Raw genomic sequence first — 23398 nt, forward strand, 5'->3', positions numbered from 1 at the left:
AGTAACTTAAAGCATAAGTCATCAGAAGTCACTTGTAAATGAGGAATGTTTGTTTTTCAAATCAGATGACTCCTTAGAAAGGAAAGAGACTTTAATGAAAGTGGTTAATAAGGTTTAGCCCTAGGGTTTCTAAGGACAAAGAATACACTGGAAACATTCACCCTGGGCAGGCACACCCTTGCTCTCTCTTGACTCCCCAGCCCTATTCCGTATTATTCTACCCAGAAGTCAGAAGACTTTGGGAGAGTAGCACGTTGATTCTGCAGCCTTGAGTGAGACAGTTGGAAAAGAAAAAATGGGATCCACCACTCCCCACACACCCCCTGGAATGACCCCCCCCACGTGAAATTAATGCATGAAGGGCTGCATTCCTTCCACTGTGTAGGGTGTGACCCCCGGTGTCCCGAGGCTGGACGGGAAAGCTGGACAGAGCGGCCTCGTGTAACAGACAAACCTAGGACAGATGTGCTCTGCCTTCTGCTGGAGCATTTTTCTTCCCTTTTTCTCCTGTGATTTCTGTCTGCTGGGCGAATCCTTAGGTCTTAGGCTCTGAACTCGTTCCTCTTACCAGGCCTGATAGGGACTCCAAGTGGGAGGGAGAGTCAACAGAAAGGTATTTCTTCCTTCTTGAAGGGGGTGTGTCCTGGGCTTGTCTGCCTACAGGGCAGCAATGCGCAGCAGGAGTTGCTGGTGAAGCAGTGGCCCTGTACGCCTGCCAGCGAGTGACCGGCGGTGGCTTAGATACTCCAACTGTCTTTCCAAACAGAGCAGCAGCAGTACGGCGGAGGAAGGCTCCCCGGGCTGCGATGTGAAGAGAGGACTCTCAGGTGAGCCCCAAAGCTGTGGTTGCATTTGCTGTCATCATTACCACTTGTTAATCTGAGATTCCTTCCCCCTCCCCACGGGGATAACTGATTTTAGTAACCCATTTCCTGGAGAAGATTAACTAAAGGAACAGAGAGTGGAAAAAGCAGAGTAGATACAACAGAGTTCAGTGTCTTGGTAACCATATAAATTGAGGTGATTTGCTGACTCTCACACTCGGCTCAAAGCATACCTTTCTCTCTGTCAGTTACAACCCTGTACCCCTCTTCTTGGGGCGGGCCTGGGAGGTTGAGTGACTGGGACTAAAAATACCAGTCTCATGGCTCCCACATATATGTTAGCCCTAGCCCCCTCTTGAAATAAAAATATGCTGGAGCAGATCAGGTTTATTTTCACTTTAGGATGAATTGATTTAAGCTTTGACCTAACCCGTTCATGTTCCGGAAGTACTCCTCAATTTAATTCCTTCTCTAGACTCTGAAAAATCCAAAAATTGACCCTCACAATCGTTGCCGCTGCTCTTTCCCCCAAGTAACTATAAAGCAACGCACTATATTTTCTGACCGACGGGCCTTGAAAATTAGTCATTTTTTCTTTTCTCTTTTCTTCTTTTTCTTCAAGAATCCATTTATGCAAACCTGATATTCCTTGTAATCCACCCAGGCCAGAGACTAAACAGGGGGAAGTGACTGAAGGGGGGGATGGAAAGAGGGTCCGGGTGGGAGAGGTGCGGTGAGGTGATGGCTTTGACGTTGCCATGGAGAAATCCATTCACCCAAACCTGGGGATAACAGGCATGGTCTGGGGATGACAGACAGAAGAGAAGTAACAAAAACAGATAAAACTGCGTTCTATAATTTATCAGAGTATTAGCACAAGCCTTTTGTTATGTTCTGTTTTTTTTATATAGAACCACTACTAATTATTCAACCATAACCCAAATTTAAAACCGTACCTTATATGGCCACGTACAGTACTTGATTCAACTATTAACAGTTGGTATACCCTTGAGAAAATTATTTAGCTTTTTTTTTATTCTGGTTTCTTAATTTGGAAAATGGTAGCAAGGAGCATGGAGCGTTAAAATGGGAGTACACGTGTGCTGAGTCTTATAAGCTTGACTTGGCAAACACGCCTGCTTCGTGCACAACCACGAGCTGATGTAAATTGTTGCTGACATGCCTCGTGGGTGCATATGTCTTGTTTCTCTGAAAAGACAGTGTATGTCTTTATCTTTTTTAAAAGCAGGGACAGGGCTTCTATCACAGGGTTTATCTCTGGCTGTGCTGAGGGTCGGGGGGCACCATACTTGGGCATCTGTGTGCCCTCTGCCGTCATTCATTCCACTATCAGAGGGACACAGATATCCTCCTAGAAAAAGTACATGAACATATCATTCAAATGAAGGTGTCAGTGACATTTTTTAGCACTTGGGTTGGGAGCAAGTGTAAACTGGAAGAAACAAGAGGGTACTGGGTGTGGAAGGGCCTGAACAGTGGCACGGTGGGTCCGCAGGTGCATGACTCAGAAAGTGGAGGGGTGGCATCTCCAGGACAATGTCACTGAATTCACAGTTTACCTTAAGGCCACACCTTATGAAACCACATTCCACCCAATCTAAACAAATGCCTTTGCAACGTGCAGAATATTTCTGCCACATTCTCTTTCTGAAGTTCTTTGGCAGGGAATACCCGTAGCTACAGAGAAGGGGAAACCCGCTCCCAAACACACAGATGGCGTTGGAGCCAAGAAGTGCTCATGGGATGTCAAGTGTCCACAGTTCTGGACTGAGCACATGGTCCTCATGGCTGTGGAAATAATGTAGACACCTGGAGGGGTGATGAAAGAGATCCCCAGCGCCATCCAACATCTAGTTGGAGCCTTGCTGAGCTCCGCCACCGCCGTCGGGGTCCACAAAGCCAGGCGGGAGGGCCTCCCGCCGCAACTCCTCCCCCACAGACCATCTCACAGGGGCTCTGGTGCAACGGCAGATGGAAACCTGGGCTCTGGCAGACTGAGAATGAAAAGCCATAAGAATGAACAAGTGTGAAAGCGCCCTGGCATTGCCTAGAGTTAGAGTAAATTTCACACGCGCAGTCAGTTGAATAAATAAGATGCAAAGAGTGAACAGCCTTAAAATGTGCACAATATAGTTCGATCCCGTTGAAGACGGCTACCTGGTCCTCACGGGGTCTCTGGGTCCTCAGTGCCATTGTCAGTTTTTAGTCTCCAGATGCCCACAAACTATGGAAACTCTAGTTTTTGTTTTGTTTTGTCTGAAAGAAAGTGTTTTAAAGTAAAGACTTTAAATAAGGTCTTGAAGATCATTTCCTTATCATTTGCTTCTTTCTCATAAGATAAAATTTTTAAAAATCTGATCATGAGTTCCTTTATTATTTAGGGGTTAGCAGGCGTTTACTATAAATTTGTGGTGTTAGGACAACTTGTCACAGTGAAACAGGGTCATACCTGCAAAGTTTTGGGTAAAGAGACTCTGTATTAAGCAGATTATATTTTCCAGGAAACCATTCACACTTGTATTTGCACTTTAGCCCGGTTTTGCTTGAAGACATCCCTATGTTTAATCTCTTAAGAGAGTCAGGCAAATTTTTTTTTAATTTTGTTTTTATTAAAGTGTAGTTGATTTACAATGTTCGTTTCAGGTGTACAGCAAAGCGATTCAGTTATACACATACGTATGTATATGTAGGCTAATTATTTCTAATAAGACATTTAATGACATATTTCTTAGGTATGTAATACTCTTCTACATTGTTGACCAAGATGCCAATTAAGCAAGTAACTAGCAAAAGAAAAGACACAGATAGCAGTAGAACTTTTAAAAAAATATTTAGGGTAGAATTTCATTCTATGACAAGATGCACCTTTAAAATTGATACAGAAGTCATTAAGATGGTCTATGAGAAAGAATGGTTTAGTCAAGAAACATAATTGGGATAAAAGGTTACTCATTTCGAAGAAAATGAAAGTAAACCCTTATTTTATACCAAAACCTAAAATAACTCCAGAAGAATTGAAGATTTAAATGTATACAACGAACAAACAAACTCACCTAAAGCAGTGTTAAAGGAAAATATAGCAGGATATTTTTACAATCTTTTTACAGAAAAAAAATTCTTAGCATGGCCCCAAATTTAAAATCCATAATGGAAAATGTTGACAGATGTGATTCCATGAATGTCTTAAACTCTTGTGCCAAACAGGACAACATAAAAAGTTAAAAGAGCGAAAAGACAAAATGATGAGCAAATGTTTACAACATGAGTGACAAAGAGCTGATACCTATGCAATGTGATGAACTCCTCGAAGCAGTTCTCAAGAAAAAGGTGAATATTTCAATAGACTTAGGACAATGACTTTGTCAAGCCAGAAAAAATATATATATATGACCAATAAACATCTAAAAAATGCTTAATCATATTAATAATCAAAGGTATAAAATTAAACCAATTAGATAAAAACTTGCCTATCAGTTTGGCAAACATTAAAAAGATGTTGGGGACAGTGTGATGAAATGGCATTTCTACACCTTACCAGGGACTGTAAATGCATACAAATTAGGAGGGCAGTTTGGCCACATCTATCAAAACTCAAAATGCAATAACTGGAATTAAGGACGCACAAGAAGGAACATTTGGGGGCAGACTGTAGTAGGCTAGATAGCTAATTTGCCAGGATAATGTGTTCGCTTCTCATCTGCACATAATCTGAAGCCCGGAAGGTTTTGAGTATGGATTGGCATGATACTTGCAGAATGGGTGGAATGCCAGGCAACTGGTTCTTTTTCTCAAAAGAATCATCTGAGGAATATGATTGAAAACGTTGCTTTTACTTACTAGGAAATTATAATGAAAATACTATTAATAGTCTTAGGGAAGCTTAAAAAATGAGTGGGTTTTTTTTTTTGGTAGATTTGGAACAATTAAGGTTTCTCAGCATGACCACTGAATGAAAGCCATTTGTTTTACTTAAAAATAGATGACGCAAGAAAAGTTTGTAACATCTTTCATCTGACCTTTCTCACACGAAGACCCCACAGACCTCGTTCTGTGGGTTCGTCCCAGGAGGCCTGATGGATTGCGTTCTCATCCATAAATAGCTGACTTTCCTTAGACACCAGTGACACGTTGTGTATTCTTTTTCCTGGACAAAGAGTCCTTAATTGTCAGGAAATCAGATGGCGATCAAGTTAACAATGATGACTTTATTAAAATCGTGGCCTAAGCCAGGCCCAGAGTCCAAGAGAAATATTAGACTCTTTGGGGAGAGAGATTTAAGGAAATAGTTGATAAATTCTTTTAATCTGGAATTTAGGTTTACCCTTCTCATTTTACACAAGTGGGAGAACAAAATCATTCCCTTAATTGCTGAAATACTCGAATCACTATATATGAAAGCATTCTACAAATGAGGAAGAATTATTCTTATTTCTTCTTATGTAACTACCCCTTCCGTTGAGTGCTGTTCAGGTACTTTTTTCAAGCAAGCAATCCCAGAGGAAGCTCACATTCTCTGGCTTTACCGACTGTAAGTCAGCACAGTTGAGTGGGGAAGATGGAAGCTAATGACCTGGGGATTCCGGGAAGGCTGGGTCCCCACTGCTAAGCTGAAGTCTTGGCTGGAAGAAAGCTTGGCACTTTCTCTAGAGTGCCATTAATCATCCTTTAGGGGCTTGGTGGTAACTTCTGCTCTACTGCACCGTGAGTGACAGAAGAAAATCTTCAGTTATAGGGGGTTGGAACACAGCCAACCCTTGAGTCTGGCAGGCAGGCTTTTGATAGACGAACTGAGCTGGACTCGTCTGTGGGAAATGAAGACCCACACCCAAAGAAGTCCCGGGTGATGAGCTAAGAACGACAGATCATCCTGCATCCCTTCTAAGATGCAAAGCAAAGATGAATTAATTTTAAAAACCAGAGTCCTTATGAGGAGGGGGCAGACAGCTGTGCTAGACAGATAGCACCGGCAGCAGGAGAAATGCCAATTCGTGGCAAAGGACACAGGGACTTGTAAAAAAATATATATCTCAATTTTTGGGTGGAAAAGGATCAGAAGAAGTGGTAGCATCACCATCTGGACTTTGACGGGAGATCCATTGAATGAAACATCGGAGGGTGTAAACAGGGACCTACGAACAAAGAGAGCCCAGCAGCCCTGCAGGTGTTTTGGGTCTGATACAGCTTTTGCAGTTTCTCCGAGTGGATGGAGCTACGATGCGTGAACACGCCCGTGTCGTGTACAGCCCGAGCCTGGCACAGTGCCTGGGAACTGGAGGCTCTCGATGCACAGTGATCAGACAAGTTGAAGTTTGGTGGATTGGTAAACTGTCCCAGGGAAGGGACGATGGAGCGAAGGAATTCCTTTTGTCTCCTGCAGCCTTATAACTCCAGAGTTCTTAAAAGTCATACCACTGCTCTCAACCCAAGGACTTAACTCTTAGCGAGTTCTCAGCCCCTCTCAGAAGATGCTTAAGAATGAAATAACCAGTGGAAGGAGAAAACAAGACCAGAGGTCAGTAAAGACTGTAATCTCTCCAGGCTCAGATTTGATGACTGACGGACACTGATGAAAAGACCAATTAAATAAATAATCTACGAATTAGAAACCGGGAAATGGGTGTGAAATGATTGAATCTGACACTGGCTCTGAGTGCACCTTGTTTTATTGCCTACTGTATACAAGAAGAAATTGAATCCAGACAGTTTTCTTTTTTTTTTTTTTAACTTTTACAGATTCTAACAGATAAGGGACCAAACTGAGGTTAGGGTCTAATTCATCTAGGTCTTTTTCCACTTTTATTCGATGTTAACATACTAAAAACATGCTAAAATAGAAAATGTGTGTTAAAAATTTTATTGTGGACACATATTTATATAGACATGCACTGATATTTTAAGTAACTTTAAGTTATAATTCTTCTAGAAGAAGTTGGTCTAGCTTGTAAAATTCACCAAACCACCACACATTTTTTCAAGTTGTGAAATTGGTTATCTTTTCTGTCCCTACCTGTCTTTCCACCTGTCTTCTCTGCCATATCTGCCTCCTGAAAGGAACACAGTGAAACTCTCCTCAAAGGCCAGTGGCCCAGAGATCCCTATACAAAGGCAGATCCCAATGAAAATGTGACCAAAGACATATAAAATAAGAGGTAACATAAAACCAAGGTTTTACAGGTCCTTTGCCTGTTAACCAGTTCTAGCTGAGTCATGATTTTTTTTTTTTCAGATCCTAGCTGGGGATCTGCTTTTTCTGTGTGGGGGTGTGGGGGATGCATGTGTGCACCTGTGAGTCCAAGACAGAGGAAGGTGACAACTCTTCTGGGAATTCTTCTATTTATAGAGGAAGAATCACAATCCCATAAATGCTAATGCCAGGAAAGCGGCCCAAGAGTTCAGCTCTGCCTAAAATTAGATTGTTGCTAAAAATACTGGAAAAGGTAGATGAGAGCAGTTCCAACTGTTGATAAGGAGACAGCTGTTGACATAAATAAATTATATTTGGAGTCCATAAATACATAACTGGAGGACTGGGGAGACAATGGGCAGCCGTCCCCAGAGGCGTAATAGCAAATTCTAATGATTGTTCTCCAAAGACTGAAGGACAGAGATTATCAGGAATGAATTCACTTGAATGAATTCAAGGAAGTAAGGGGGGTCCCAGCACAGCCAAGCCTTCCCACGGACGACAGGGCCGACCCACTGTAGGTCAGACATCGCTGGCCCCCAGCTGAGCACAGAATCCTTCCAGCTTGGAAGGGGAAGTGCTGAAAATACCATGGGGTTTGCCTCTAGTAAAAGCGAAATTAAGTAGGATATAAGATTACATCCCCCAACACACACACACACACACACACACAAAGTATTTCTTGGTATCCTCATGCTGAAACCCTCCTTTGAGTCTGATAACCGGTTACCGTAAAAATATATCTTTACCACCTCAAAGCTGGGACCCTTCCACTTACGCAGTGCTGGCCCTCAACCCAGGAGCACCTTTTACTTGATAAATTAACTTGACTGAGAATCGAAGTTAAATTCTGACCCAATCCAACAAGTAACTATAAAAACTGGTGGTAAGGTTGAAATGCTAATATTAGTAGCTATTGATAATTGAGGCTTGCCACCTGCCAGGCGATGTTCTGAGTTCTCCATATGCAATTACTCATTCAATGCTCTGAAGAATCTCTGAATTAGATACTGCTTTCCCCGTCTTATAGATGAGTAGACTGAGGCATAGAGAGCCTAAGAAAATGTCAAAGGGCATCCAGATGATTAATGTCAAATCTGAGATCCGAAGCCTGGGCAGTCTAACCACAGAACCTGCACTTCGAGATACCATTTTCCTGCCTTTGACTAGCTGTCAAATACAGGTTGCCCAGTTAAATATGAATTTCCAAAATACAGCGGTAATTCTGGACAACGAATAGTGTCCCAAATATCGTGTGGCACATACTTACACTAAAACATTGTTATTTATCTGAAAGTCAGTCTTCCAACCCGACCCCAGAGGGACCGAGTGCACCGAGGAAGTAAAGAAAAAACATTTTTTTAAAAAAATTGAAGTACAGTTGATTTAAATGTGTTAGTTTCTGGTGTACAGCAAAGTGATTCAGCTCTAAAAGATGAAATTTTGGTTTGAGCTTTGGTCCCAAGCCCACTTGAAAGGAGGCTTCAGATCACAGTATCAGAATTCTTTTTTCCTCTCCCATAGAATAACAGCTCTCAAAGCTGTCCAGGGGAGCGCCTCGCGTGGGAAGCTTTCATGATGCTCATGGTGGGGCCTCCCCTGCCCTGAGATTTGGTAGGTTTAGAGTAGGGCGGGGGCACCTGGATTTTTCACGTGAGCTCCCCGCTATCTCCTCTTCTCCTTCCCGAGCCTGTCCTCCTTCTTGCAGTCCATCTTACTCATGATTGGCCTGTGGGCCAATGACTGGGAATCCCTGGTCTGAAACCCTGAGATAAGTTATAGTTTTACCATTTCTAGCAAGTCCAAGGAGTCAGCCCAGAAGCCTCCCGCCAGTGTGGGAAGGAGGGAGAATAAAGAGGCCGAGAGGATGAGAGAGGGTCTCCTCCTAACACGCAGAGCTGTCCCCCAGGACTTCTGGTGTTGGGTTTGCAGCCTCACGCTTGGATGCCCTGTGGGAGAAGGAGATTTTTCAGGGAGAGAGACTGAAAGAGAAACGGAGAGAAAGCGCCACGTGGGGGCCAGGCCCTCCGTTTGGAAGCAGCCTTGGCACACGTCCGCGTGCGCCAGGACGGCGGCCCTCTGGGAGCGCCAGCAGTTCAGGGACACGGCCCGCACAGGACCCAGGAATCCACGTTAAAACCTGTCCCCGGAAGTGGAGGAAAGTGGGGAAGGGTCTAGAAGGAGCACGGGCTCCCTCTGCGATGTGGCCGCACTCCAGGAAGGTTCTGGGAAATCAGTTAGGCAGGTCGTGGCAATTTATCAAAAAAAAAAAAAAAAAAGAAAGAAAACAGAAAATATCCAAGAGCAAAGAGAAAGAATTAAGTTTTGTTTCACAAAACTATTTGGTTATTTTAAGTATATATAAAATTTTCATTGTGTTCGAGTGTGTACATACACACACATGTTTTATGCAGTATCTGTGTGTGTATATACACATACTCATGTGATAAAATATGTTTCTTTCTATGGGGTCAAAAACATTTGAAAAACACCACTCCAGAGATGAATATCCAGCCCTTTCGGAAAGCAGAAAGCCCAGGCTAGAGGGCACAAACCTCAGGGCAGCCAGGTTTGGGGAAACAGGATCGGGAAGCTGATCTGGAGGCCAGGCCGCTGCCCAGAGAAAGTTAAAGCGGTCGGTTGGGGGAGGTGGGGTTTGCGGGCAGGAAGGTGGGAGCGTGAGAGGACCATCCACGACCGACCGGAGGAGGTGCATACAAGAGGTGTACTTGCCCCACTGGTTATCCTTCATGCTTCCCTACAAAGAGTCTCTGCTGCCATGCAGGCCACGTCTGTGGGAGCCACCACCTGTCTCTAGTGCCTTTTCTCTTTTCCTGTAGATCGCAGTGCAGAGAGTGGGGCCAAGCCGTCGGGATGGTGGGGTGTGTGTGAAGTTCAAAGCGCACCCAGGAAGCAAGGTGAGTGGAGCACCAACCCTGTGCTCTGTGCTCCTGGCCTCGGCCACTTGCTCTAATGGTGGGTTATTGAGTTTGGGAATCACAGCCTTCCTTCTTGTCCTCTGGAGCTGTGAAGGGGAAGGGAATTTAACGATCATGACTGTGGGCTGAATTTTGTCTAAATTATTCTGAGCTAACTGTGAACTTGAGGACAATTTGTCGCTTATTACATCAGCTCTGAAGAAGGACATTTGCTGGATTGGTTCATTGTGATTTTTATGCTGATTCGATCCTTACAGTAATGGTTCCAGGGTCCTGGGTTATTTGAATGCTTGCCTTTACTGAGATGAAAAGAAAACCTCAGCGAAATAGAAAAGGCTGGCTGTCAAATGCACCCAGTTGCAAAGTTAAACAAGTCATGATTTTAAAGTAGTCTGTGTTGAGTCAAGTTTGAGCCCCTAGAAGAGAGCTCTGGAAAAATTTTCCTAGTAAGTTTGTAAAGTGAGAAAGTCACTACTTCTGCAGCAGGAGTGGAAGTGATGGCGTCTCCGGTGGAAAAATCATCAAACACTCAGGGCTTCCGATGAGCCCAGTTAGACCTCTGTGCATTTTTAAATTTTGGCTTGAATTCTTTGTTTTTGTGCCTCAGCCTTGCACAGTGCACACCCGTCTGGTCACAGACTGCGAACCCAGCTGTTCATGTCCCATCCAGGACCTCATCCAAGACCAGGAAGATGAGGGTTCCGGCGTTCTGGCTTTTCTCTTTCCTCATGGTCACCGAGGGCCGGGTCGGCTTCCTGGGGGTGAGTTGGCGTATGTCCCGTTTTCCTCTCCTCTGTCCTTCTGGCTGGCTGAGCATCCATCACTCCCTAAGCAGCTGAAGTGATGTGATTTAATAGGCTTGGAATCAGGACTCAGAGTAGTCCTCGGTTCTTGTCTCAGTGTTACCAACTGTGTGGCCTTGGACGAGTCATTTCATCTCTTGGAGCTTCAATGATCGAACTGCAGAACCGGGATCTTGGGCTAAGCCATCCTGGAGATTTTTTCTAACTCAGCCTGCCCATGCCTTCTTTGGTGAAGAAAAAGCACATAGATCAGTGTTAGCAATCCTTGGCCCCTTCCCTGTTTATACTCGCTTTCTTCATGCTTTCATCTGGGATCACGGTTTTATTGTTCCTTCTATGCCGATGACTCCATCTCAGACCTGTGCCCCGAACTCCACACTCACATGCACACTACGTACTTGGTGTCTCCGGCCAGGTGCCCATAGGCCCCTCAACTTAATATGTCCAAAGTGAATCTCTTAATTTTTTTCTTACCTAAACTGCTCCTCCTTTCCTGTCTCAGCAAGTGGTATCACTGTCTCTCCAGCTGCTTAGGCAAAAAACTTATTTTCATGCTTGACCCTTCTCATAATCCATATCTAAACCATTGGGTCTTTTTTCCCCCTGACTTTATCTTTAAAATATATCCAGAATCCAAACACTTCCCATCATCTCCATGGCTGCCATCCTGATCCACACCTTCAGCGTCTCTCACATATGTTATTTCAGTAACTCCTGAAATGCTGTCATTGCTTCTGTGCTTCCTCCCAACATGGCTGCAAGACTGAGACTTCTAAAAAGTGGAGCGGAGCACATCTTTCCTCTGCTCAGAACTGTCTCATGGGCTCCCACCTCACTCAGGTGAAAACGAAGCTCTTGCCACAGCCCAGAAAGATCTACACGACCAGCATCCCCGGAGATACTCTCTGACCTCACTTCTGGCCCTTCCCCTACTCCACTTAGCTACTCTGGCCTCCTCGCTCTGCCTTCTCCCACCAGGCATATTCTTACCCCAGGGCCTTTGCACGTGCTATTCCCACTGCCTGGAGAGTTCTTTCTCAGGGATCCTCACTTCCCCCACCCCTACAGCTTTGTGCTCAAAAGGTGCCTTGGTGATGTTTTCTCTCCCCTCACACTCCTGTCTCCACCATCCCTGGCTAGGAGTTTAGATCCATGATATCAGTTTATCTGGGAAATTCATTAAGGCCTCGTGAAATGCAACATTACACAGCCTGGATGTAATTATATATATATATATATTTTTTAACAGAGAGATGATGGCATCAGAATAAAAGGAGAACTCACTGTGAATAAGAAAACCCCTCCAGGTGAGATTACTTTAGAGGGCATGGCAGAGTGAACCCCAGTGCCAGGAGAGCAGGGTTCAAACCCCAGGAGTGCTTCTGACAGGTGGCGTAGTCGTTAGCCCGTTACTAAACACCTCAGATATGCAAAATGATAACCATCGCAGTTCCTACTGGGAGAATGCTTTTGAGGATTGAACAATATACTGAAGGCCTGGTATCCTGCACCACGCCCGGCCAGCAGCCGCCCCTTAGTCCTACTTTCCTTCCTCATCTTGATCCCAACAATGTAATGAATAGCACAGGCCTCAGACTAGGAAAGAGTTGTGTTCCGAAATTTAATTTGTGGGTCTGATGTTTCAAGCATGGAAGGTATTTCCTCATGGAAACAATGATACACACAGATGGTTATAAGATTCCGGGGTCAGTCCACCGAAGCCTTTTCACAGGGCAGTGAATCCACCGTCCAGCAGACGCCGGAGGGGCCATGGAACTTACTGAGGGGAGGTAAGTCTACAGTTCTTTGGGAGCATGACATCAACATGTCAACTAGGAAGGCCACGGCATGGTAAAAGTACACGTATATATTGAGCCGTCACTGCGTGCCTGGCACTATTTTAAGTGTGTTAAATCAGTCAAAGCCTCACACACACCCTCTCTGGGTTCGGTGTAATGGTCATCTTTATTTTACAGACAGTGAAATTAACAGAGCTGGGGGCAGGAGGCGTGTTCACGTCCCTGTCAGTCTGACTCCAGACCAGAGTCGTTAACCCCTGACCGTGTGACCAGAGTCACCTTTTCCCCCACCCCCCGCCTCTTATCTGCTTGGGCCGTGGCAGTGGACATGCCCTCAGCTCCCACCACTTGGGGTGACTCCCAAGACCTGGAACAAATGTTCTGGCCTGGAGGAGATGGGGGGGTAGGGGGCAAGAGATGGGCTGAGGCTCCGAGGTGTGTGTTGGTGGCAGCTCCGAGAGCCGGGGTCTCCCGTGAATGCCCTGGGACGTACCGCAGTCCCTTGATTTCCTTTGGAGAAGCCTAGGGATTGATCCAGCTGATTTTTCTTCTCTGTAAATCTCCCTTCTGCCTGGCCCCACAGGACCCCTAAGACACGGGATAGTGTCAGAGATGCTCCCCGTCTCCTCTGTCCTTGCAGAAAGCACAGTAGTGTCCTGAGAAATCTGAGGGACTCTGAGAGGTGTCACTGCCCACAGCAATGAAATGAGACCCAGGAGAAAAGGGCGTCAATCTTTTTGCCTCTTTTTCTCTGAGCTCCTTCACATTCTTAGCTTGGGGTCCACAGATGACCGCTGGAGGATCTTGAAACCCCACGGAAGTTCATACTGAGTTCCCTGTGAGCGTGCCCAAGTACATTCAGGAGAGGATCCATCTCTCCCAGCCAAAGCCACCTAGTGGTCTCTTCTTAGGGAAAGAAAAGATGCTGCTCAGAAACTTCAGGGTGAAGACGGGGCTAGGGGAGGCCCAAGTCAGGTTTGGTCTGGTTTTGCTTTTGCATTTCATATACACACACAAACTCAGCCAATCATGGAATGTTTGTGCAAGAGAAGGAAGGGCTCTTCAGAGAGGAGACAGGAAACCGGGAGGTCGGTATCAGAGATCCATCCAGGGGAGCAGAGCTGGGGGAGGAGCAGGGAAGGCTGCCTGGGACTTCCTCACCTCGTCTCCCTTCGGTCTTGACCCCTGAAACTTGACTCTGGATGCGACCTGAGAAGTGTGTAGAGTCAGGAGGGTGATGCTGGGGTAGGTCCCAGAGGGTGGAGCAGCCGGCTTGGCAGAAGTAAGAGAGACCCAGCTCCGGCACCACTGGACGTCTGCGTGCTTTGCTCCGGGGCCTCACTGTTAGTCCACGTCTGGATGAGCCGAAGGGAATGCTGGGCAGCGTCCGTGACCCTGGGCTGAGACGGGTGACTGCTCCAAGGTCACTCCCTCTACAATATCCACCCCCGAGCCTGAGACAGGAGGCCTCCGACTGTCTTTCTCTCTCCAGGCCCAGTCCAGGAGTACGAGCTGCTGCTTCAGGCGGCCTATCGAGATGCCGAGGAGAAAATAAAACTGAAGAAATTTCTGATGGCTTTGAGGCTTCCATCCCCATGGTTACCTGGGCCGATGAGGATCATCAGAGTGAAGGCCACCACGTGTCAGTGTCCCCGGTGACCGGGAGTGGAAACCGGGAAGGTGGTGTTTGCGGTGGGAGAGGTTAGATTATGCTGCGGAAACAGCCAGCCCCACAAGTGGCTTATAAGAATAAATGCTCAAAAGAAATATTTAGCCAACAGCACCAATGACCACAGCAGTGGGGTTAGGAGACGTTAAATGATCTGTCTAAAGCAGTAGTTCTCAGAGTGTGGCCCCCAGTCCGGCAGTTGCAGCAGCATCAGGAAACATAAAAGAATCATAGTGAACCATGAACCTTGGGGTGAGACCCTCCCGACCCCAACCAGGAGAGGCTGATGCATGATAAAGCCTGAGAACCATTTACTGCACACCGTCCGGCATAATTTCACAACAGTGCCTGGTGACTTTGCCCCATTTTTTGTTTTTGTTTTTGTTTTTAATCTATTAAAAAGGGAAGGTTTTTAGTGGGAGTTTTCAGTCAGATAGAAGGGGATAAGTCCACAGGACTGACTGATGGGATTTTTCACCATGACTCTCCAAAAAAGTTCCCTGTGTCTTTGCCATGTTGCTGACGGGGCCTACAGGGGAGTGACGCCAGGTGGATGGGAGCCTCCGATAAGACAGTGGACAGATATCCCCTCGAACCCTTCCAATAACTCACAGGTTCACAGACCCTCTTCTGCTTCCCTCTCCATTCAAGCCATATCTACTTCCGGATGCTAGTCCCAGCCATTTGATTTTTATAAGATTTCCAATTCCAACCTCAGTATCTCTTGCGTGTGGGCATTCACTTAACCTTATACATACTTATTGCCATTTTGGTTTCATCCTTCGAGCTCTTGGTGGGAAACACTTCTAGCCTTTGGTTCCGATTCTATGCCAGAGCCGAGAGAACTCAGCGGTGGTCCATTTATTTGTCAGGCCCCATGAAACCAAGCTCTGTTCTTCTGCAGACTGTAGTGACCAGAACAGGGCCCTGAGGTGTGCCTGTGAAGACGGCTACTCCTGGTTTCCTCCCTCGTGCCTCGATCCCCAGAAATGCTACCTTCACATGGCTGGAGCGCTCCCAAGCTGTGACTGTCATGTCCACAACCTCACGCAGAGTGTCTACTTCTGTGAGAGAACAAGTAAGCGTGTGAGGATGCCAAGAGGGGAGCTCTGGGCTGGGGCAAGGGACAGAGAGGGACCTCTACATCATTGCCCCAGTGTTTCCTCTTTGCCTTCCTGGGAAGAACTAGTGTTTTCAGGGAGACTGTAGGGCAGTGACAACATACCCTGCTGGGCTTGGCTGGACTCAGTGAGAGCTTCGTAAGTGCAGAAAATTCAGAAATGCACGTTGGTGTCTGGGCGTCAGTTCAACCTGGAGGAGCGTCTAGCTCACCTCTATAATTCTATGATTCTTTTGAGATTTAAGGGGATTCACTAAAATTCCGAGTAGGGGAATTGCTTGAGTAAATAACATTTTCCTTCCTACCTTCTTTTCACCTGTTTGGCCGACATCAACTTCCAGAAAATAAAAGTTTAGAGGCATGAAAGCAGAGAGGGTTACACAGTGATTATACTGAAAAAAACGCTCTAACTTGCCAACAAATACACATGCTGAATGAATTGCCAAAACGAAACTAAAGTTGAAGAGTCTACCTTAGGAAATCGGTTGAAGTTGAGGGAGCTACTGTTGACTTAGGTTGACACTCAGTGGGTGATGAGGTCAGCCAACGGCGTGGGCTCCAAGGGCTGGAAGCACTTTAAGAAATATTCCCCTAAGACTGGTTCAGTTATTCTGCAGCTCCAGATCTTGGCAGTGCTGAGCAAAGTGTGTGGGAGGACCTGAAATAGCCCAGTTTCCCTGGGTCTCCCTGGGTCCTCTTACCAGGACCACAGCAATTCAGATTAAGGTAACGTGTAATTATTAAGCACCATCTTTATACCCAGATCGGGGACAAATTCTGGGAGGGCCCAATGAAGCGTTTCTCTTGCTATGGATAAATTAACAGGCTACCAGGGGAGGCTAGGCTGTTAACACAAGAAAGAAGACAATGTAATCTCTTCAACGCGTTTTGACGAAAGTCTACCCTTTGAAAGGTGATCCATGTCTGCTCCATCTTTGGGGGATACAGAGATGGATAGACAGGCATTTTAGTCACAAGGGGCTTCCCAAAGTAGAGTGGGGACATATACACATGCCACGTGTTCAGAAAGAGATGTGTAGGTAAAGAGGCTGAAAAGGAGGTACAGATAAAGTACTGTAGGGATTTAGCAGTGGGAAGGACTCTTGCCTCTGGGGCCCAGAGAAGGCCATGGAAAGGAGGCTCAGTTAACAAGGTACTGAATGAAAGCTACACAGGATTCATCCATCCAAAGATGGGGAACGGCTGGTCCCAGAGCAGAAAAGCACCAGTAATGGGTAAGCAAGGGGTATGTTGGAGTTAGTAAGTCGTGATGTTTTAAAAATGATTTAAAAAAAACCCTTTAATAGGGACAATGTTAAGCTCAATGCCTAAACTGGGATATATTTCATTGCTAAGTGACTGCCTTTTATAACCGCATGGGAGTGGCTACTCGTTTACCTACTTAAAGTTCGTCTTGATTACCAGCCATCCCCATTATGTTCCAAATCCACAACAGAAAATTCTGGTTTTATGTATGCTTCCTATATTACTTTAGGTGAACATTCACCAAAAGAAATTGAAATACTGCCATCAATGAGATGGCCTGAATTAGACTTCTGTAATTTTATGCTATAATATAAACAAGTGAGTAATTTTTATATAATTTTGTAAATTTCTTTTTGTTTTCTATAGAGGTTTGGGGTACTTTCAAAATTAATGAAACATTTACAAAAGACCTTTTGAATCCATCTTCTGCTGTTTACTCCAAATATACCACTGGAATTGAAATTCAAGTAAGCACCTCCTACCTATTACATAAGATTTCATTGGCTAAACATAAGTTCCCAATGCAACATATTTATTTAACACATATTCTTAATGACTCATTTTCAGCGAGTTACTTACATAGCAGTTAATCACCCTGCCCACAATGATGTACTTTGAACATTTTCTTTCAAGGAGCATTAAGCCGTTGACATCTTTCCATTTCTTTTGTGTTCAGTTTGGCTCCTTTGTTAGGGTAGTGTTCTTGATTATTTTTCTGTTCTTTGTTTGTCAAAAGAAAGTTTTTGTACTGGATAGCACAGGGAACCGTATTCAATATCTTATAGTAACCTACGGTGAAGAAGAACATGAGAATGAATGTATGTATGTTCCCATGGGACTGGTGCTGTACACCAGAAATTGATACAACATTGTAAACTGACTGTACTTCAATAAAAATATATTTAAAAATATATATATACAACTTTAAAGACTTAAGAAAAAAAGTTTTCATGATCTAAGCTCAATTGTCAATATTTGAGATTTGTTCTTCAAAAAGCCTCTCTTGTTAGAGGCTAAAGTGAGTTCCTAGGAGAAATTCTGGACTTCATAATGAAGTCACCTAAACTACCTTTGCCTAGGATGATGGTTCAGGTGTGGTTCTAACAGAAGACACACACAGACGCTTCCCAGGTAGACTCAGCTTAAGTGCCTATTGAAATCAATGGCTTATTTTGCGGAAGGAAAAAATAGATTTGGGGTGAATTTATTATATTATCTGGCACCCCATTCATCCTCTAGTCTAAGCAATTGGTTCTACATTCTTTATAAGCAACCTCAAAAATAAATTACATATGTGTGCACATGCGTGTGTGTGTACGTTGATTTTAATTGTATTTCTGTAACAGGCAGCTACCTCCCGCCATGTCTCCTTCGCTCAGTGCTTTCGTTAGTTTATTTATTGTCTGCATCCATTTTTTTTTTCCTCAAATGGCTTTCCTGTATGGGGACAAAGATTAACATATCGCCCTTTGCTCTCTTTGTAAAGCTTAAAGAAGCATACAAAGGAATCCAAGGGTTTGAATCAGTTCGTGTCACTCAATTTCGGTAAGTAACACAATGGCCTTAGAAGGGAGCCCCTGGAATTGCGCACCAGTCCTGCAGGGTGCCTGGTGCTGTTTCCCAGTCACCCTGGCAGAAAACAGGGCAAAACTGGTCTTTGAAGTAGCATTCTTACCCAGGTTCTTATGAAATCACCACTTCTGCCCTTGGACCCAGTGCACAGGAAGCTCTGTATACGCTTTCCAAGAGAGTGAATTTTCTGTTTCCCTCAATCCTGTAGGGCTCCTGGAGTTAAGCCCCGCTGGCCTTCAAAACCAGGTGTCCTGGGGTCTCCTCCTGCTCCCAGTGCTGGAACCCGGGGCGGGGGAGCCTGACGTGGGGCTCGGAAATCTCACTCCTGTGGGAGGGCCTCTGTGGCTTAATTATTCTTCAGCTTGTGGGTCGCCCCCCTGGGGGGATGGGGCCTGATTATATGGCGAGCACGCCCCTCCTACCTTCCCACTGTGGCTCCCTCTTTATGTTTCCATTTGCAAAAGATCTTTTTTGCTAGGTTCCAGGCTTTTCTTCCAGTGGTTGTTAAGCAGTCAGTTGTGGTTTTGTTGTAGTCACGAGAGGAGGCGGGCTCGTGGTCCTATCTCTCTGCCATCTTGACTGGAAATCCACCACTGCTTTTAAATAAAAAATATAACCTTTTAATAAAAAATAAAATTCAAACTCTAAAGGGCCCAGTCGCTCTGGCTGCCGAGTACTGCTCAAACGTCATCTCCTACCCATCTCGCTCTTGCTCATTGAGTTTTAGTCACGTTAGTCGGACATGTGTCAGACTCACAGGCATTTTCTTGCCGCCAGCCCTTCTCAGGTGCTGGCGGTGCTATTTTGATGCTCTTTGCATCACCGGCTGTTTCTTCTCATCCTTCAGGTCTCAGCTTCAGGGACCTTCTGCACAGAGAGGCCTTTCCTGACCAGTCCTATTTAAAGTGGGCCTCACCTCTCCTTGCAGTTCTTGTCACTGAACCTGCCTCTCATAACACTTAACAAAATTTGTAATTATGTCTAGTTTTCTTTTTTTCCCCTCACATGCATTGCCTTCTCCACTAGCATGTAAGCTCCATGAAGGCGAAGACCCAAAGACCAAATCTGTCTGACCTGCTCCTGTGGACCCAGTGCCAGGCACGCATGGAGTAAGCCCCGAGTGACTGAATGAACGAATCTCATTTTTCTTTCCCCGTCATTGTAGAGATGGAAGCATCGTTGTGTGGTATGAAGTTGTTGGTTCCAGCAGCACCTCCGAGCTGCTGTCAGGCATTGAACAGGTGGCTGAGAAAGCTAAGGCGGGTCTTCACAAGCTGTTTCCACTACAAGACGACTCTTTCAGAGTGTTCGGAAAAGGTAACCCTGGGATTCCCGTTCTCCATAGGGAGGTAGGTTAGGGGAGACCAATTAGGAGACTGTATTTTGGAGATGCTCCCCAAACAGAATTGTTTCAAGACTGACTTTTAGTAGAAACAAACAGCGCTTTCCCACCCCACCCCCACCATGATGAAACTCAAGTTCAGCTACTTCAGACCCTTACTAATCGCTGATCTGGTCTCTAACTCCTAATGTGAACGTCACACCAGGCTGATTTTACTGCAGGCTGTGATGGAAGTGATTCAGCAGTAGTTTCCTGGTATACATGCTGGAAGAGCCCTGGGGCTGACCATATGCCTAACTCATAACCCAAGGGACCAAGGAGCGAATGCATGTTTTTCCAGGTCTTTAACAAACACACAGACACACAAACACACAGATGCACATAGACATACACCACCACCCCCACTACTTCCTTTCTTCAGATTTTTTAAAAAAGTTTTTACATTCAATACTAAAGCTCTCTTACCAAATGTGTACCACTGTCAACATTTACTCAACAACTATTTACTAAGCGTCCTAAGTGTTAGGCACCAAAGGACACATCAGTGGGGAAAAGAAACAAAAGTCATAGCCTTTGTGGATCTTCCGTTCAAGGCTTCCTCCTTCCGTCCCAATCATGGTAGGAGTATCTTACTGAGGACCAGCTGCAAGAGGAGCTGATGGGCTGTCCTGATGTGAGAAGCCTTCAAAGGGGTACAGAGTAGGACATGTCACCCCCAAATGACAGCTGCCTCTCTTTTAACCATCTCATGCCTGCCTTGTCCCACAGTGTCTTGAAGGTTTTCTGGTTTTCTGGCATCCCCTTAAAGCAGGAAGTTATTTCCTGGGAGTGGTCACCCCTGACTTATTTTTACCGAATACTTACTATTTGAAAGTCCATTAAAAGTGAGATTCTTGGCACAGATCAGACACCCGGAGGGAGGGGGCCGCCCTCGGGGCGGGGAGGGCATCAGGACGGAGGAAAAGATGCTTCTAGGGAAGAAGCTGACCCTCAAAGGGTCCTGCTCTCCTGCTCCTGAATTTTGGCTGGGTTTTGCCTCTGAAATTATGACTTCTAAAGTGTTGCTGCATCGTTAACACAGAGTGCCAAGGCATTCAGAGACGTTTTCCCCTTTGTTTCCACTCTTTTCCAGTCCAGTGTAACAGCCTTGTCTTTGGATTTGGGTCCGAGAATGATGAGTATACTCTTCCTTGTAGCAGTGGCTACACCGGAAGCATCATTGCCAGGTGCCAGCCCTCTGGGTGGCACATCCTCAGGGAGACGTGTGTGCTCGCTGAGCTGGAAGAACTGAAGGTAAAAAAAAAAGCACTTCCACCTTGCAGACTTGCCCTGGTTTTGAGTTTCACACTGGGCATCTGCCAGTGAGCATGGCTGGGTGAGGGGTAAAATGTATCAATTTGTCTCATTGGTCAGAAGTTGAGGATGACATCAGACCCTGGGAAATCCAGGGAGTGTGGGCATGAGTAGTGAGTCTAGGTGGCATCTGGGAACGTCAGAACATGTCAGATTGGACGGTTTCAGGAGGAGCAGGCTGCAGAGACATGAATCCATGTGGAAGAATCTACCATAAATGGTAGAAGGGCAACTAGATCTTCAGAGTGAGCAGAACTTCAGTCCCAGCCAGAGACCTTGCTGCTGAAGCAGAGAACGCCAGAGGGACGACAGAAGGATCATTGCTCCCTTTGTGGACCTCAGTTTTCTCATCTGTACACTGGGGAAGGAAACTGGACCTGATGCTTCTGGGGTTTTATCCTTGCTCTTGCCTTCTTTGCCTCAGTTCTAGATGTGGACCAGAGCTGGGACTAGGTCACCCCAGGGTGTGAAGGCAGGCAGAGCTTGGGTGCTCTAGGCAGAGAATGACTCTGTGAGCTGAACAGAGTAAGGAGGAAAATAGGCGAGATCTGAGATCCTGGATTGACTTGTTTTGAATGAAGGGAATATTCCCTCCTGGCTGCCCTCCAAGTTAGCGCAGTGTAGTGGAAGTATTGGGAGCCTCCAAGAGGAAGGAACACTCCAAATCCCATGAGGGTGTGGTCCGGTCTCCACGTATGGCCCTCCGTCTCCCCGTCCTGTAAGGATTTCTCAGCAGAGTATAATGAGTATAACATAGGGTTTAGTGCCAAGTAGACTCTACCTTTGCACTTCCTAGCTGAGTGCTATTTGGAAAGTCACTGAATCTCACTGAACATCAGGTTCTGCATAATTAGGATAATAATTTGCATGAAAATGCTTTTTAATGAATCGCTTCAAGTTTCAGTTTCCTTAATTATGAAGTGAAAGTAACCACGATACCTCCTTCAAAGGGTGGTATAAGGACTAAATCAGTGAATCCCAGTAAGCATTTAGCATGGTGCCTGGGAAATAGAAAGTACTGAACGACAGCCATTATATTGTCATTATCCTTGAACGATTATCCTACGTTGTAATGCACCATACAAGTGTTAGTTACACGTGGCCATGAAATCTGATTCAAGTCTGATGGAGCACAAGCATTTCACTCTTTTCTAGAACTTGACCATTTCTCTTCCCAGAATTTCAGTGTGATCACCACCAACGCCACCGAGGCAGCCATGTCATCCTTGGTGCAGAATCTTTCAGTTGTTCTTCAGCAAAGTCCATCAACCACAGCTGGGAATCTGGCTTCTGTGGTATCCATTCTGAGCAATGTCTTGTCCCTGTCCCTGGAAAACCACCTCAGGGTGACCAGTTTAACAATGGAGGTGAGATCTGCCTGGGCCTGAAGGGCTCACTTTTTTTTTCTTTTTCTTTTTAATTGAAGTATAGTCTATTTACAGTGTTGTGCTAGTTTCTGGTGCACAGCAAACTGATTCAGTTATATGTATATATATATATATATATATACATATATATATATATATATATATATATATATTCCTTTTCATATTCTTTTTCACTGTAGGCTATTACAAGATATTCAGTATAGTTCCTTGTGCTGTACAGTAGGACCTTGCTGTTATCTATTTTATATATAGTAGTTAGTATATGCAAATCCTGAACTCCCAATTTATCCTTCCCATCCCCTTTCCCCACCAGTCACTGTAAGTTTTTTCCTATGTGTGCGCATCTGTCTTTATTTTATAAATAAGTTCCTTTGTCTGAGTTTTTTAGATTCCACATATAAGTGATATCATATGATATTTGTCTCTGTCTGATTTACTTCACTTAGTATGATAATCTCGAGGTCCATCCATGTTGCTACAAATGGCATTTTCATTCTTTTTTATAGCTGAGTAGTATTCCATTGCTTGTGTGTATGTGTGTATATATATGACACATGACATATATATACACACACACACACACATATGTATATAAACACACACTCTACATCTTCTTTATCCAGTCATCTGTTGATGGGCATTTAGGTTACTTCCATGTCTTAGCTATTGTAAATAGTGCTGCTGTGAACATGGGGGTGCATGTATCTTTTTGAATGAGAGTTTTCTCCATATATATGCTCATGAGTGGGATTGCTGGATCACATGGTAAGTCTATTTTTAGTTTTTTAAGGAATCTCCATACTATTTTCCATAACAACTGTACCAAACTACATTCCCACCAACAGCATAGGAGGGTTCCCTTTTCTGTGCACCCTCTCTGGCATTTACCCTTTGTGGACTTTTTAGTGATGGCCATTCTGATGGGTGTGAAGTGATAAATGCTCAATCTTGTAGGAAGAGTGGCAGAAGCCCCAGTTCATGGGGCGCTGTTGAAAAAGACCAAAGAGCCACATAACAGTCTTTGTGTGAGCTTCACCGCTTCCTCCACAATGTACAAGGAACCCCTGGGATCAATTACGTGAGTTCAAAGTAAGAGGGAGCTGCCTTCGGCAGGTTGC

At 45.0% G+C, this 23398-nt stretch overlaps 1 protein-coding gene across 1 annotated transcript in view; it reads left to right on the forward strand.

The window, feature by feature from the left end:
- The first annotated feature begins 695 nt into the window (after positions 1-695).
- The window catches only part of ADGRF1 (adhesion G protein-coupled receptor F1), a 33315-nt gene continuing 10612 nt past the window's right edge, over positions 696-23398 (forward strand). The window contains exons 1-11 of the mRNA XM_072944857.1: positions 696-827; positions 9870-9947; positions 10576-10729; positions 12021-12078; positions 14063-14212; positions 15144-15317; positions 16992-17092; positions 18112-18170; positions 19363-19514; positions 20672-20832; positions 22071-22259. Of these exons, the coding sequence (XP_072800958.1) occupies positions 10661-10729; positions 12021-12078; positions 14063-14212; positions 15144-15317; positions 16992-17092; positions 18112-18170; positions 19363-19514; positions 20672-20832; positions 22071-22259 (1113 nt within the window). The 5' untranslated portion in view covers positions 696-827; positions 9870-9947; positions 10576-10660. The remainder of the gene's footprint in view (positions 828-9869; positions 9948-10575; positions 10730-12020; positions 12079-14062; positions 14213-15143; positions 15318-16991; positions 17093-18111; positions 18171-19362; positions 19515-20671; positions 20833-22070; positions 22260-23398) is intronic.

Source organism: Vicugna pacos, chromosome 20, assembly GCF_048564905.1.
Source record: "Vicugna pacos chromosome 20, VicPac4, whole genome shotgun sequence".
In the NCBI taxonomy this organism is placed as follows: domain Eukaryota; kingdom Metazoa; phylum Chordata; class Mammalia; order Artiodactyla; family Camelidae; genus Vicugna; species Vicugna pacos.